Source organism: Rana temporaria, chromosome 5 (genome assembly GCF_905171775.1).
Source record: "Rana temporaria chromosome 5, aRanTem1.1, whole genome shotgun sequence".
Lineage (NCBI taxonomy): Eukaryota > Metazoa > Chordata > Amphibia > Anura > Ranidae > Rana > Rana temporaria.
The window spans coordinates 266,771,317-266,786,319 of NC_053493.1; the positions used below are offsets into that span (position 1 = coordinate 266,771,317).

General features: G+C 43.7%; 1 protein-coding gene across 4 annotated transcripts in view; it reads left to right on the forward strand.

The window, feature by feature from the left end:
• CARMIL1 (capping protein regulator and myosin 1 linker 1) overlaps window positions 1–15,003 on the forward strand; it is a 376,378-nt gene that overhangs the window by 138,018 nt on the left and 223,357 nt on the right. For all 4 annotated transcript variants that reach the window (XM_040353821.1, XM_040353823.1, XM_040353822.1 and 1 more), the window contains exon 4: window positions 6,319–6,378. In XM_040353821.1, coding sequence (XP_040209755.1) covers window positions 6,319–6,378 — 60 coding nt within the window. The remainder of the gene's footprint in view (window positions 1–6,318; window positions 6,379–15,003) is intronic.

Below are 15,003 nucleotides of genomic sequence, written 5' to 3' on the forward strand. Positions count from 1 at the left end.
CGGACACTTTTGGCACATTTTTGGCGCCATTCACATTTATACTGCAATCAGTGCTATAAATATGCACTAATTACTGTATAAATGTGACTGGCAGGGAAGGGGTTAAATGTGTATCCTAATTGGTGTTCTAACTGTGGGGGAAGGGGGGTGACTGGGGGGGTGACCGATCTGTGTCTCTATGTACAAGAGACACAGATCCGTCTCCTCTCTCCCCTGACAGCACCGATGTCTGCGAGAGCCGGGAATGATAGATGATCTCATATGTAAACATATGAGATCATCTCTCATTGGCCGCACAGATCGCCTAGGAAACGGCCGCTCCGATTGGCCGTTCACGGCGATCTGTGACTGGCTGTGTCCAAGGGACACGGCCAGCACAGCAGTTCCCCGCTGCGCGCTCGGGAGTGCGCGCGGGGAACGTGAAAAGGGGCGGCCGTAAAAACACGGCCTCCCAGAGAAGTAGAGCCACCCTGCGGCCGTATATAGTCGTACGGCCGTCGGGAAGTGGTTAACAAACAAATTCCCATTAATTTCAATGCCCCTCATTTACATCTGAGCGTTTTGTTGCCTGTAGCAAAATGCTTGTCGCTCCAAAAAGTACATGAGCTTCTTTTAGGCAGATGGGAATACCTAAAAAAACACTTAACATGAGCATTTTACAAGCATCTCACCACCCTCTGATCTTCTTCTGCTTCCTATTGGCTTAAATAAAAACACCTGAAGCTTGAATATGTAAAATGGAAAAATTGTTAGATAGCGCAGGATTATCAGAGCATAGACAACAATGGCCCATAAATTTTAAATGTATAATTATTAATGAGGTAAATATAAAAATGAATTAGTAATATTAGTCCATATAGTCCAAGATGACACTAGCGGCAGCAATCCCAAAGCAGAAGCAGGCTCTGAAAAATGTGTACAAAAGAGAAAGAAGATGGATCTGAGGAAACAGCGGAGGCTGTGAAACGCATAATGGTTCGTTCCCGTACTCCACGTCACTTCCGGTGCGACGGCCCTGCTCTGCGGTCCACCCTGAGACGCGTGCCGTCCCATATGGCGGCTTGCATATCCCCTATGGTTGTTCGGCTTACTGGAACGCTTAACCATTAGCTCTCCCGTTCGCTGAAGACTTCTGCTGGGGACCAGGATCTGCCTGACACCAGGGCCATCTTTTCCATTGGGCACGCTGGGAAGTTGCCCGGGGGCCCCGCTTGCTTGGGGGGCCCCACCGGCTGCCCAGCAACCACAGTAAAAAATTGTGGAGAGTGACGGGTTAGAACTGACCATGCCCAGTTTGCTGAAATCACAGAGAAGATCCGGTCCTCCACGAGTGCGGGGGGTTGCTGATGTAAGGGGGGAGTGAATGCAAAGATGTAAGGGGGCACTGATATAAAGGTTCCCCCTCTTATATTAGTGACCCCCCTTGCCTTAGTGTATTTACTCTACGGAAGGTGGTCTCTGGTCACCAGAGTGCCCCCCCACATCAGAGTTCCCCTTTACATCAGAGTCTGCAGGATTCCCCCTTACAATGCAAGGGGGAACTCAGTCTACTTTTTTTGCAGTGGCAGTAAAAAATGTGGTTCTGCCAGTAAATTTTATGATTTTTGTCAGTAAATTCTCGTGCGTGATTGTGTAGACAGGGGCCCCAGTGCACTGTATTGCCCGGGCGCCTATAATGCTCTTAAGATGACACTGCCTGACACCTTAGTGACAACGGATCATAACTTTATATATATGCCTGATATTCCCTACATTTTGTGAGTAGTCATTTGGCTGTTTGTTTACACAATTTTTATTAAAAGTTTTCATTCTACTGCACTTAGATTGGCGCATCCTTCTTTCTCTTTTGAATATGTAAAATGCTTGTAATTCGGTTCTAAAACGCCTGTAATACACTTTCAAAATGCTTAAATAAAAATGCCTGAAAATCACTCTGCTCAGGTTGGAACAGGGCTTCAGTTTGTTAGATGACAAATCTGCTTTTAAAAATACAGGCCTGGATTCAGAAAGACTTTACGCTGGTGTATCTATTGATAGGCCGCGTAAGTTTAAAGATGCGCCGTCGTATCTCCGCGCGGTATTCTTGAACGTAGATCTGCCTGAAATCTGGCTTCAGCCGACCGTCTTAGTACGCCGTCGTATCTTGGGTGCATATTTACGCTGGCCGCTAGGGTCTCTTCCGTTGATTTACGCGTCGAATATGCAAATTACCTAGATACGCCGATTCACAAACGTAGTTCCGTCCGGCGCATTTTTATACGCCAATTACGTAAGGCGTCGGTCCGGTGTAACTTTACCCCTCATAAAGCAGGGATAAGTCATGTTAAGGTATGGACGTCGGAAACGAACAGTGTCGTATTTTACGTTGTTTGCGTAAGTCGTACATGAATGGGGCTGGACGTAGGTTACGTTCACGTCGACAAAGCCTTGAGCCGACGTTTTTTTTGGGAGTATTTGCAACGTGACTCTGAGCATGCGCGCGCATGCGCCGTTCGATCCCCAACCCATTTGCATGGGATCACGGCTCATTTCAATACAACACGCCCACTGCCTGGATCATTTGAATTAGGCGGGCTTACGCCGGACCATATGCGCTACGCCGCCGTAACTTTGTGCGCAAGTTCTTTCTGAATACACTACTCGCCTGACTAAGTTACGGAGGCGTAGCGCATATGAGATGCGCTACGCCCGCCTAAAGATACGCGCATCTATCTGAATCCGGGCCACAATATTTAGGAGCGAGGAAGGTTATCTAGGAAGGTATACTATATACTGTAGTATATTCAGCTGAAACGGTACAAGCGTATTCAGCACTTCATTAAAATTTAGAGAAAAAGGTTTGCAGTGTGAAACAATGAACAACTTCACTCCCAGCTTTATGAATGAAGTGATTGATCATACTTTTATCACAGTGACGGCAAATAAAACAGAAGATTTTAATGTTTAATAAAATGTTTTGACTTTCAGGTAAAAAGTAGATAAAAAGCTTAGAAACGATTTTAAAGATTACTAAAATCTTATCATTAACCAAGATTTTAGCATGTGCTTATTTGCTTATGTCTATGCGAATATTTCTTTAAAGTAGAACTGTGGCCAGGACATTCAAATATTTACATATGCTTAACAATCAGTAAATGAGCGTTAAAATAAGCCCTTAATGACATCTGTAGTTGCAGGCACTGTAAAGCCAATCTTCGTTAAAGCTGAGCTTCAGCCTTTGTCCCCTTTCACACTTATATGACTTGTACCACGATTTTGGATGGCAAAATTGTATGACAAGTCATTCTTCATGATTTTCAATGACTACCATTCATACTGGCACAACTTTAAGTCATGCCGACTTCAAAGTAGTTCCTGCACTACTTTTTTTCTGAAGTCGGATCAAAGTCGGGATTCCGTAGTAACAGATCCGACTTTGGCATGCAAATTTTTTTGAAGAAAAAAAACGGCATGGGTTCCCCCTTAATGAGCATACCGGGCCCTTCGGTCTGGTATGGATTTTAAGGGGAACCCCACACCGAATGGGCTGGGTAATTATGTCGTCACCACCCAGAGCATGCTGGGACAGTGACGTCATAGGAGGCCTATATAAATCGTTGCGCAACGCACACACGGCATTACAGCGGGAAGGAGCGTTGAGTCAACATCGGAAGAAAAGAAGTGTGCAAGGTGCCTTGGGGTGGGGGTGCAGGGCCCCCCTGCCCCAAAGCACCCACCCCCCCATGTTGAGGGCATGCGGCCTGGTACAGCTCAGGAGGGGGCGCTCGTCCCCACCCCCTTTCCTGACCGGCCAGGCTGGTGCTCAAATAAGGGTCTGGTATGGATTTTGGGGGGGACCCCACACCGTTTTTTCTGTGTGGGGGTTCCCCTTATAAAATCCATAGCAGACCAAAGGGCCCGGTATGCTCATGAAGGGGGAACCCATGCCGTTTAAAGAAAAAAAAAAATTGGCGTGGAGTTCCCCCTAATTATTGGAGGATCAAAGTTGCGTCCCTGCTCATTGAAGTCGTACTTCAAGTTGTGGGGCAAAGTCGGATCCACAGTCGTATGACTGTCTTGTCAAAATCGCAGCCACCTCACGGTAAAATCTCGTGACTTTGAAGTCGCACAAGTGTGAAAGGGGCCTTAAAGAAGTTGTAAACCTTTGTGTTTTTTCACCTTAATTCATCCTATGTGTTAAGGTGAAAAAACACCTTGCTGTGTCCAGCCCCCCCTGAGCCCCCGTTTTACTTACCTGAGCTCCGAATTTCCGCGAGCGCGATCCCGCGTTGCTTTCTTTTCGGCTCTTCATTGGATAGATTGATAGCAGCACAGCCATTGGCTCCCGCTGTTGCCAATCAAATCCACTGACTCGGCCACAGTAACAAGGGGGCCCCCAGATCCCGGCCCCCAATGAGTACCTATTTGCGCAAAAAAAAGTGTCATGAATGAAAACACTGCAGAGGTTTTAAAGTAATTTTATTAAGGCAGCTTTGGCGTCTTGATTTCTTCTCCCTCCAGCGATGTCTTCATCCTCCCGCATGCCCCACCCCATGTAAAGTCCCCATCCCATCATGCACCGGGTGGTGATGTCATAAGGGGCCTCTAGATGACTTCACCAGGTGGCCACGCTCCATGCCTATTTAAGTAATGGCACATGGCAGACTCGGCATTACAGTGAAAGAGAGCATAGTCAACATCTGAGGAAGGACAGAGGGAGAAGACAACAGAGAGAGGAGACCACGCAGAGGCAGAAGAAATTGCAGAAAGGAGAAGAACCGGAGAGGGGAAGAAGACATCAGTAGAGGAGGAAGAAGAACTGGAGGATAAAGACATTGCTGGAGGGAGAAATTGGAAGAGACGCCAAAACTGCCTTAATAAATAACTTTAAAAACCTGTGTGGTGTTTTTATTCTTGACACTTTTTTTGGGGGGTGAATGGGTAGGGGTACAATGTACCCCATACTCATTGACATAAAGGCTGGGGTCCCCCTCGTTAAAGGGGGCTTCCAGATTCCGCTAAGCCCCCCGCCCGCACAACGCCAAAGGCCACTGGCCATGGTTGTCAGGAAGAGGTCCTTGTCCCTCCTGCCCCAAAGCACCCCTCCCCCATGTTGAGGGCATGTGGCCTGATATGGTTTAGGAGAGGGGGGGCTGCCTTGTCCCCCTCCCCTTTCCTGACTTGCCAGGCAGCATGCTTGGATTAGGGTCTGATTTTTTTGGGGCGTGGGGGGTTTTCCTTAAAATCCATACTAGACCAAAGGGTCTGGTGTCGTCTTGGGGGAAACCCCACACCAATTTTTTTTCCATTTTTGGCAGGGGGTTCCCCTTCAAGATCCTTAGCACACAAGCGGCGCCGCAAGTCAGATAATCATGATCTGACTTCTGGTGCAACTTCTTCTATTCAAATCAAGGGGCTCCCATAGGGAATCATTGATTTTTGAATAGAGGCATGAGAAATGCTGGTAAAAGCTAGCGCGGCTAAACGTGCATTAACGCCAATGCAAAAGCTACTAAAGCACGTTTTTACAGCTGCTTTTTCCTGGCGCTGGTAGTGGCTTTGCAGCTCTTGCATGTGTCATGCCTACTGACATTTTTTCCTCCATTCTGCCCTGTTCCAGACTATTCCCTCTCTGGCCAACAAGGTTATATTGTAGCTGCTGAATACCATTGCTGAATCCTACTTCCTTATACTGTTGTTGGACCCGCATCTCCCTTCCTGTCCTGTGAGGTATGCATGTCAGATGATTTATTCTGAATGAGGGTCCAGAACCGCTCATCTCAGTCTCCTAGACACACTACGGTCTGGCTTACAGGGGCAACGGAGAGATGCAAGTGTGTGCTTCTCCCTTACATAGAAAGCGCAGTATACATTGTTAATGCTGCCACCATAGTAACCATTCATACAAACAGCTCTTTGTCACTTCCGGGAGGTGCGTATTATCAGGCAAGGTACACGTCTACCATTCTCTGTGTTGGCAAGTGTGAGGGAATTGCGGTCATGTGACCATGTGGAAAATCATTTAAAAAACGGTAAAACACAGCATTTTTTTTTTTTTTAGGGGGGGATTTGAACTATAGCAACAACTACAAATATTATATTGCATGCTGGTAGAACATTTGAGGCAAGAAGGGTTTCCTACTACTTTAAAAACAAAAGGTTTGAAAATTTGAGGATGAATTATACCACAATTTCTGCAGCTGCAGACATCAATGAGAGCTTGTACATGAGACTTATGTATTTCAATATCCTTAGTCTGACCATAGTTTTACTTTAATACAGAATTGAATTGTGATTGTATTTAAAAGCATGCTCATTCTTATTATTTTTTCTTTTCAGCTCGAATTAACATTCAGCTATTTGGAAATACAAGGCATGATCTGCAACAAACCAGGTTATGTAAGTATCTATCGATTTATATATCTATAATATGATGATCTTTTCATTTGAAATAAAGTTCCAAGGAAATCACTAAATGGCTGCTCCATTATTCAGACACTATTTTACATTTTGTTTTTTTACAATGATTTCAATTAAAATGAATTGGAATGATAGTTGAAGATCTTATAATAACAGTGGGCAACTCTCACACCTGTATGGCCCATTAGTGTCCTGAGTGACAGAAGGTATGCCAAAAAACTAAGCACTTTCATAGAAAATGCCACATTCTCTTCAACTGTCAAAGTTGAAGTGGTTTCCCGCTACAAAGCGTATTTTTATATTTCCATTATTCTACTATTTTTGTATGCCGCATCCCTTGAATGTACCTTGTACAAAAATACACTGGAAAGGATGACAGTCTCTCATTAGTGGAGTGCAAAAGACAAAAAAAACTAGAAACTGCTGAATTTATATATATATATATATATATATATATATATATATATATATATATATATATATATATATATATATATATATATATATATATATATACTTGGGCAGCAGTACTTTAAAGCATACCTTTCAGTAAATACAAATATGCAAAAATAAATCGCAATACGCAGTTTTAAAAATAGAGAAAGGTATGAGGGTGAATTTGCACTGCTAAGTGTTAATGATGTGACAAAAATGTTAACATATTATTTATTTTTTTATATGTTAGAAGTGCTGTCTCATTTAAAGTGGTTGTAAACCCTTTACAACCACTTTTGCCTATAATAAGGCTTACCTGTAGGTACTGTGAATTTCTCCTAAACTTGCACACTTTAGCAGATATTCACTGTACACATGTGTCGACATCATCGGCACACACGCACTGAAGTACGGGCCGTTTCTTCAGCTGCTATGCCATTACCACCAGCTCCCACGTGCATTGGTGGCAGTGATGTCCTCGCGGCTCTGGCCAATCACAGCTTCGGAGCCCGCCAACCCGGAAGTAACATTCCAGAGATATGTCCCCTGTCACAGTGGTGTAAGGGGACCGCTGCAACAGCTTTGTTTGTAAGGTATGCATTTCATAATGAGCTAGTATGCGATGCATACTAGCTCATTAAGCCTTTGTCTGGTAGGTTGTTGTTGTGTGATGTGTGTGTGTGTGTGTGTGTGTGTTTTTTTTTCTCTCTAGGGTTTACAACCACTTTAAAACATCATTAAAAATGCAAATGTGTTATATGTGCAAACACAAGTGTATAAAGTGCTGATCAACGAATATATGTCCAAAATGTATCCCATTTCTTCAAAAATTCCAAAGTGCATATATCTTTAAAAAATAAGAACCAACATATCAACAAAAAAAATATTATTAATAATACAAATAAATTAAATTTCCAAGTTTACATGATGATGATTTAAAGAAGACAGCACACCATAAATAATTTTTTTATTAACATTTTTGTCACATCATTAACACAGTGCCAATTCACCCTTATCCCTTTCTCTTATCTCTTCACTGATCCCACACCTGTGGGTACAGCTGGGGTAGGCTGCAGCTAATTCTATCTCCTGGCACGGAACATTATATCTAGGGTGCATCACCCTAGATAGTTCTAGAAAAAGATGGCTCCAGCCTTTTGGAAAGAAGAGTAGAAGAGTAGGCATTTTCAAGGATAATTCTGTAAATATGAGATTTAAAAATACTTGCACATTAATTCATGAGCAAAACAATAAGACATGTATTATTCTAAGTCAACTTTAAGGTCCTATGGTCCAGCCAGAACTGATTCTTTAAAAACCACTTAACAGCCACCCCGCGTACTTCTACTGTGGCAGAGCGGCCGCTGTGCACTGGATTACGTTTCTGATACGTGATCGGTTCTTCAGATAAGGGGTGTACGCGCCCACCGCCCCCGGTTGTGCCGTGAGTTTTCATTCACAAGTCGATCAGTGGATCCCACCCAAAGATTGATTGCAGTGACCTGCTGGTCTAATCCCTCATTCTTGGAACAGAGTTGTTTACACTGACAGGCAATCTTGCTGTTTTTTTTATTCCATGAAAAGCAGGGGAAAAAAAAACAAGATTGCTTAGTAAGAGCAGCATATATCACACACATTACCCAGGCACTTACACCCCCTTCCTGCCCAAGCCAATTTTCAGCTTTCTGCGCTTTAGCTGTTCAAATGACAATTGTGCGGTCATTGCTACACTGTAGCCAAACAGAATTTTTATAATTTTGTTCCCACAAATAGAGCTTTCTTTTGGTGTTTTTTGATCACCTCTGCGGTTTTATTTTTTGCTAAACAAATAAAAAAAAAATTTTAGTTTCTGTTTATTATTTTTGTAAATTAAGTAGGTTTTCTCCACTGATGGGCACTGATAAGGCGGCACCTATGAGGTGGCACTGTGTGGCACCGATGGGCACTTATGGGTGGCACTGATGGGCAATGACAGGCGACACTAATGGGCACTGAAAGGCTGCAATGATGGGTACTTATGGGTGGCACTGATACGTGGCACTGATACATGGCACTGATTTATTTGCAGCTGCCTGGGCACAGATTGGCATTCCCTGGTGGTCTAGGGGGGCATACCTGGTGGTCCAGTGTGATGGCCATCCCTGGTGGTCCCGGGGGCATCCTGGTGGTCCTGGGCGGACATCAGAGGGGGGCTGCACTAATAAACAATCAGCACAGACCCCCCTGTCAGGAGAGCAGCTGATCGGCTCTCCTCTACTCATGTCTGTCAGATGCAAGTGAGGAAAAGCCGATCAACGGCTCTTCCTGTTTACATCGTGATCAGCCATGACCTGTTGGAGGCTCTTTACGGAGATCGGTGTAGCGGTGTGTCAGACTGACACACTGCACCACCGATCACTGCAACGCGCGCACCCATGGGCGCGCAGCAGCTGTTTTCCTGCTGGATGTCATATGACGTCCAGTCAGGATAACTGAACCACCGCCCGGCTGTCATTTTGCTATAGGCCGGGCGGGAAGTGATTAAACATAACGTTTCAGAAAAGGCCTGGTCAGCAAGTGTATATCTACTGTGGCTTTTTTAAATCCAGTTTAGAAAAATGGAAAGAATATGGCAAAATCATGGTTCTTCCTTGGGAATGGCACATCAAATATTTTGAATTTTTTATTTTGATTAGGTCAAAACTAAACTTTTCTTGCCTTGGCACAAAGTTCTTATGTTTACTAGTAAATCCCCATCATGTTGTGGGGATTCTTTTTCATTGGAAATTATTTGTAAACTGGTGGGGATTGAGGGCAGGGTAAATGAGATCACTTTAAGAATGATGTAATATTAGGACCTACATTAAACTTTCCAGTCAACACGTATCCAGCTGAGCATGTTTTTGCACTAGAAAGTTTACTGTAGATCTTAAGGAGCTTTAGGTTATTCCAGCTAAAGCCCAGACATCAATCAAATTGAAAATGTGTGGCTAAACTTGAAAGCTGCTGTTCACCGGTAGTCCTCATTTAACCTGCTAGATCTAGAGCAACTGTGCCAAAAAACACAAAAATTGCAAGAACTGATGTGCCTAATTGGTAAAGATGTAACTATTTTTTTCACACCCATAATTGAGGCCTTTGGTGATTTTACCAAGTATTGGATCAGAGGGACAAACGCGTAAAAATTCAATATAGTTTGTGCCATATTAAAAATATATATTTTGCTCATTCAGTATATTAAAGGCAACCCCCCCCCCCCCTAGAAAAATCAGCACAAGGGTCATAACTTACAATAATTAGGATGTGTCCCTTGTGCTGATTCTTTTCTTTTAGGTGAAATTTTCCTCTGATGCTCCCAAACTCCCACTGCTGTAAAATTCTTGTGTGGTGGGGGTTAATAGAACTAAAGGTCTGTCATTAAGACAGCCTGTCTATGCCCAGCCTTTCTGCTCAGCTCCACCATTCATCGAAGCTGTGGTATAGCTTCTGTGAATGGAAAGCGATCTTTGAATGGAGTGTGCATATCTGTCAATCGCATGCCCTTACTCCATTTTTAGATCCTGTTGCATTCATAGAAGCTGTAGTTTGGCATGGATGGAGCAGCTAGGAGAAAAGTGTGGGCATAATCTGTTTTTTTTTTGTTGATGAGAGCCTGTGATGGTCCCAAGCTGCATCGAAAGATTAGAATGGTGGGGGTGTGGAAGGGGAAACGGTGGAGGACTTCATCTAAAAAGAAGCAACCGCACAAGCGACACATCCTACTAACTGTAATGTATGTCCCTTCTGCTGTTTTTGTGTTTTTATTTTGGCTACATTTAGGCTTGTGTGACTCAGATGATTAGTAAATCTCCCCCACTGAGAATTATATCCAACATACAGAGCAAGAGAAGTTCCACTGTGCACTGTCTATAGCATAGACTAAGAACCGATATTGAAAATTTCACATGACATATATGTTTTTTTTGTTTTTTTGTTACGTTTTATGTTCAAATACCATAAACAAAGGTTTATATCTAGTGTGTACAGCAAAAGAATTAGAAGTGCAGTGTTCAAATGTAAATGCTATCAACCTTCTAGAGATGATAACCAAAACGCCAAAATACATATTGCCTTAACTTTTACGTATACCGTGTTCCCCCCGAAAATAAGCCAGGGTCTTATATTATATTTGGCAATAAAAGACACAGTAGGGCTTATTTTCGGGGTAGGTCTTACCATGTAATGTGCTGTCTTCTCCCCCCCTCTCTCTCCCTGCCTGATAGGGATGAACTTAGTTAAAATGCTTGTAAAATCCTATAATTCACACTATTACAGTAGTATATAATGTACAATGTGTGTTTCTGTAATATAATTGTGCCAACTACGTTAGTTATAGCGCCGCTCTGCGCTTCTCGGTGCTCTTTCCCCCTCATTTATATTACAGACACAGACACAGACACGTTGTACATTATATACTACTGTAATAGAGTGGATTATAGGATTTTACTAGCATTTTTAACTAGGGCTTATTTTCGGAGTAGGGCTTATATTGTAACCCTCCTGGGAAATAGTGCTAGGTCTTATTTTTGAGGTCGGTCTTATTTTCGGGGAAACACGGTATGTTCTTTTTTTTTTACATAAGTAGACGGCTCTTTCCTAGTTGTCATCCTACCTAAGCACTCTTTTGGCTTCACTTACAACTGCTGTTGTTCCTAATTCTGTAGGGGTTCCCAAGGGCTCTGTCCTCAGAACCTCTATATTCTCTATCTATGCTTTCTCCCTTGGTCAGTTGGATTTCAATACCATCGCTAGGGTATTGAAATTTTGGAGCCCCTTACGCAGCTTTAAGCCTGGGCCCCCGGGCCTGACCACCATCATTCCCCAGGGTCTGCCCACTGTCCGTCCCACCTAATGCGCCCACTGGCCATCCCACCAAGTCCTTCAGTGTACCCCCACATTTATTTTTACACTCTTTAAACTCATGAAAATGAAAAGTATATTTCAAGTCATCCTTGCTTTTTAAGATTTACCAGTAAGGAATTATATTTTGGCCAAAAAATATGACGCCCGCCACCATGACAAAGTTGACTCTTTTGAGTAGGACCCTACACTAACAGGAACTGCACTGCCTTTTCAAAGACATCCCCGTCCAGCAAAGAGACAGTCACAGTACACCACCCAGCCTCGCTCAGCCCTCACAGCTGTTCCCACTTCAGCAGTGCCTGCCTCTCCTTTCCCTCTTGCATCGCTCTTCCAAGGCTCCCCCGATTTTCTACACTAGGTCAGCACTCTGAGGATCCCCCTCACCAGAGTCCCAGTTCCGTTCTCAGAAGCAGGATAAATGGTGGGAGCCGGAGCACTGGCATGCGGTGGAGCAGGGAGGGAGTTACATCCTCCTCTTCTGCTGGGGCCTGTGAATGCACGTGATTGGCTGCTAGGATGCCAGGTGGTCCTAGCAACCAAGAATTTTGACAACGGTAGCAAAGCAAAGGTTGGGAGTCAAACACCAGTGCAGTAGGTGACACCAGCGGGAGTCGGGGCTAGTTGTCAGTGTAGGGGAGAAAAGGAACAAAGGGGAGCAGCCAACTTGGGGCCCTGGTGTGCCGAGGTACTGGGGTGCCCAGGCTCCCTACATCTGTATGGGCTGTACCCCCCTGATGGCAGCCCTGGTGATGACATGCAAATCTATCTCTCTACTGCTCAGCTCTCCCCTTCAGTCTCATTTCACGTGAATAATTTACTAATGAACATATTATGGCTGTTACAATGCTTCCTAAAACTCCATATTTTTAAATCTGAGCTCATAATATTCCCACCCCCTGCCCCTACTTTTCCATTAGGATCAATAGCACAACTATCAGTCCTTCTGCCCCACATCCAGTCCCTGTCCAAATCTTGCCACTTTAATCTCCTGGAACATACAACATACAGTACCTCACAAAAGTGAGTACACCCCTCACATTTTTGTAAATATTTTATTATATCTTTTCACATTTAGGGGATACCCCTTCTTTTCTCGATTTATCATTGGATGTGGCACACTATAGAGACACAAACCGATAAACTTTTTCTGTTGCTCTTTATATAATGGTTCTCTTATCCACATGCTTTGGCGATGTCCAAAGCTTCATCGTTACTGGGAAAAAATATTTGTAACCTTAAATTTATTATGCTCCACTGAGATAATAGGAACGCCTAAACTTGGAGTACTGGGAATAATCCCTGATGGAACGTTACCAGTAGAGATACTATGTGGATAAGATCCCTATATTTAGCACGTAAAGTTATTTTACAATGGGTTGAGAAAAGAGAAAAATTAACATATAAGCATACGGTACACCCCAAACGTGTGGTAAAATATGGTCATGCTGGATAGATCCTAGTAATCAATTATATGATGGTTTACCTAGTGGAGAGGAGTGAGGTAGAGGAGATAGATGGGAGAAAGTAGAGGAGTGAGGAGTAGAAGAGAATAAATTAGTGCGTAAAAGAAAGATCACTTGATGCTGTATAGAGGAAGCTGCCATAGTTTAATGATTGACATTAGTGGCGAACAACTTGATGTGTAAAATGTTATATAATGCTTTGTTTATTATATGCTAAGCTACTTTAGTCCGAGAGGTGCAAGGTTTATCTGTTTTGTGTGTTTTCCTATTTTTGATACTTCATGGATTAATTTGACATATTTGTATGTATGTTTAATAATAATAAAAAAAAGATTATTTAATAAAAAAAAACACTCAAATTCCTAAAGACTCCTGGTTAACCCTTACATTTTACAAGAACCCAATTAGCTTGCTTTATATTACAGGCCTCCAAACAGACAATGGCTTGTATGGAAAAAAAATATTCAAACTATTTCCGGGGTTGTACAATGTTTAGAGGCCTTTTCTTTATCGTACATCACGGGACACAGAGCGGCATTCATTACTATATGGGTTATATGGAGTACCTTCAGGTGTAGACACTGGCAATCTCAAACAGGAAATGCCCCTCCCTATATAACCCCCTCCCATAGGAGGAGTACCTCAGTTTTTACGCCAGTGTCTTAGGTGTTAGTCATGGTTTAGCTTGCCTCCGCATCCTTGGGATTAGGTGAGCTACCGGTTCTGTCCAAAAAAGCCTCAGCGCTAAAGTGGTCAGTAACCGGACCCCAAACCCTTGGGGTATAGCCCATAATGCTTTTCTTTTTAGAGAGCTGGACCCTGGGCCCAGAACTTAGAAACCTTTGGGTACCTAAAGTTTTCTGTTGCCAGGGTGCTATATGGGCCCAGGACAGTGGATCCTTCATAGGAACCCAGGGCCTGAAGGTCTAGACATCCCCACGGAGATGGGGGAAGATTGGGCCTCTTGCTTGGCAAAGTCCTGCGGCATGGAGCAGGTAAGTGAGGGGAAAACTTGCGGAACTTGGTTCTTAGCAGGTTTTTTTCTGGGGGGTCACAGGGGACATGCCTAAAGTTATGCACTGCATCTGGCAAACTAGTCACATATCATAAAGATAGGATGGCTCTCTATGTATTATTCCCCATAAGATGTGACCTCCCTTGTAGTGTTGGAAAAGCATTGAGTGGGGCCTGTGTTATATAAAAATATATGTGTGTGTCAGAGAGCTTTGCTTACCTGCAGGCCTCCAGGCGATGCTCCATTCAGTCTTCCTCCTCAGAGCCTGCAAGCAGGCAAAACGCTGACCTCCTCATGGTTCCAGGCTGCAGTTTGCTGGAACAGAGAGGTCCCTTCCTCCCAAAATCCCCCCCCCCCTCCCCCTGTCGGGAGGGGCATTTCCTGTTTGAGGTTGCTGGGGGGGAAGGGCGGGTCAGTGGCTTAAAGGAAGGGGCGGCCCTTCCTTGTTTGTTCCATCAATACTTTGGAACTGAGGAGAAAGACCAGAGCGGCAGCACGGGGCGCCGAGGACACACAGTGGCCAGAAAGGATATTGCAGTCTTCAGAGGACTGTTTTGTCAAGCCTAGAAATAGGCTGTTTCTTTTCCATCTCATAGTTTTTCTTTGCAATACTACTCAGGGGGACAGAATGTTTTTTCTTTCCTGGATTTGAAACAAAAACGAAAAAAAAAAAAAAAAAAAGTCATCTAGGGGAGAGGAAGCATTTTTTTATCCCCCAAACAGGTGTTTGGACAATTAACTTTTATAGTTCCAAATACCAATAGGTAGCAGGTGTACCTCGGTATTGTACCATGGTATGCCGCTGTTTTC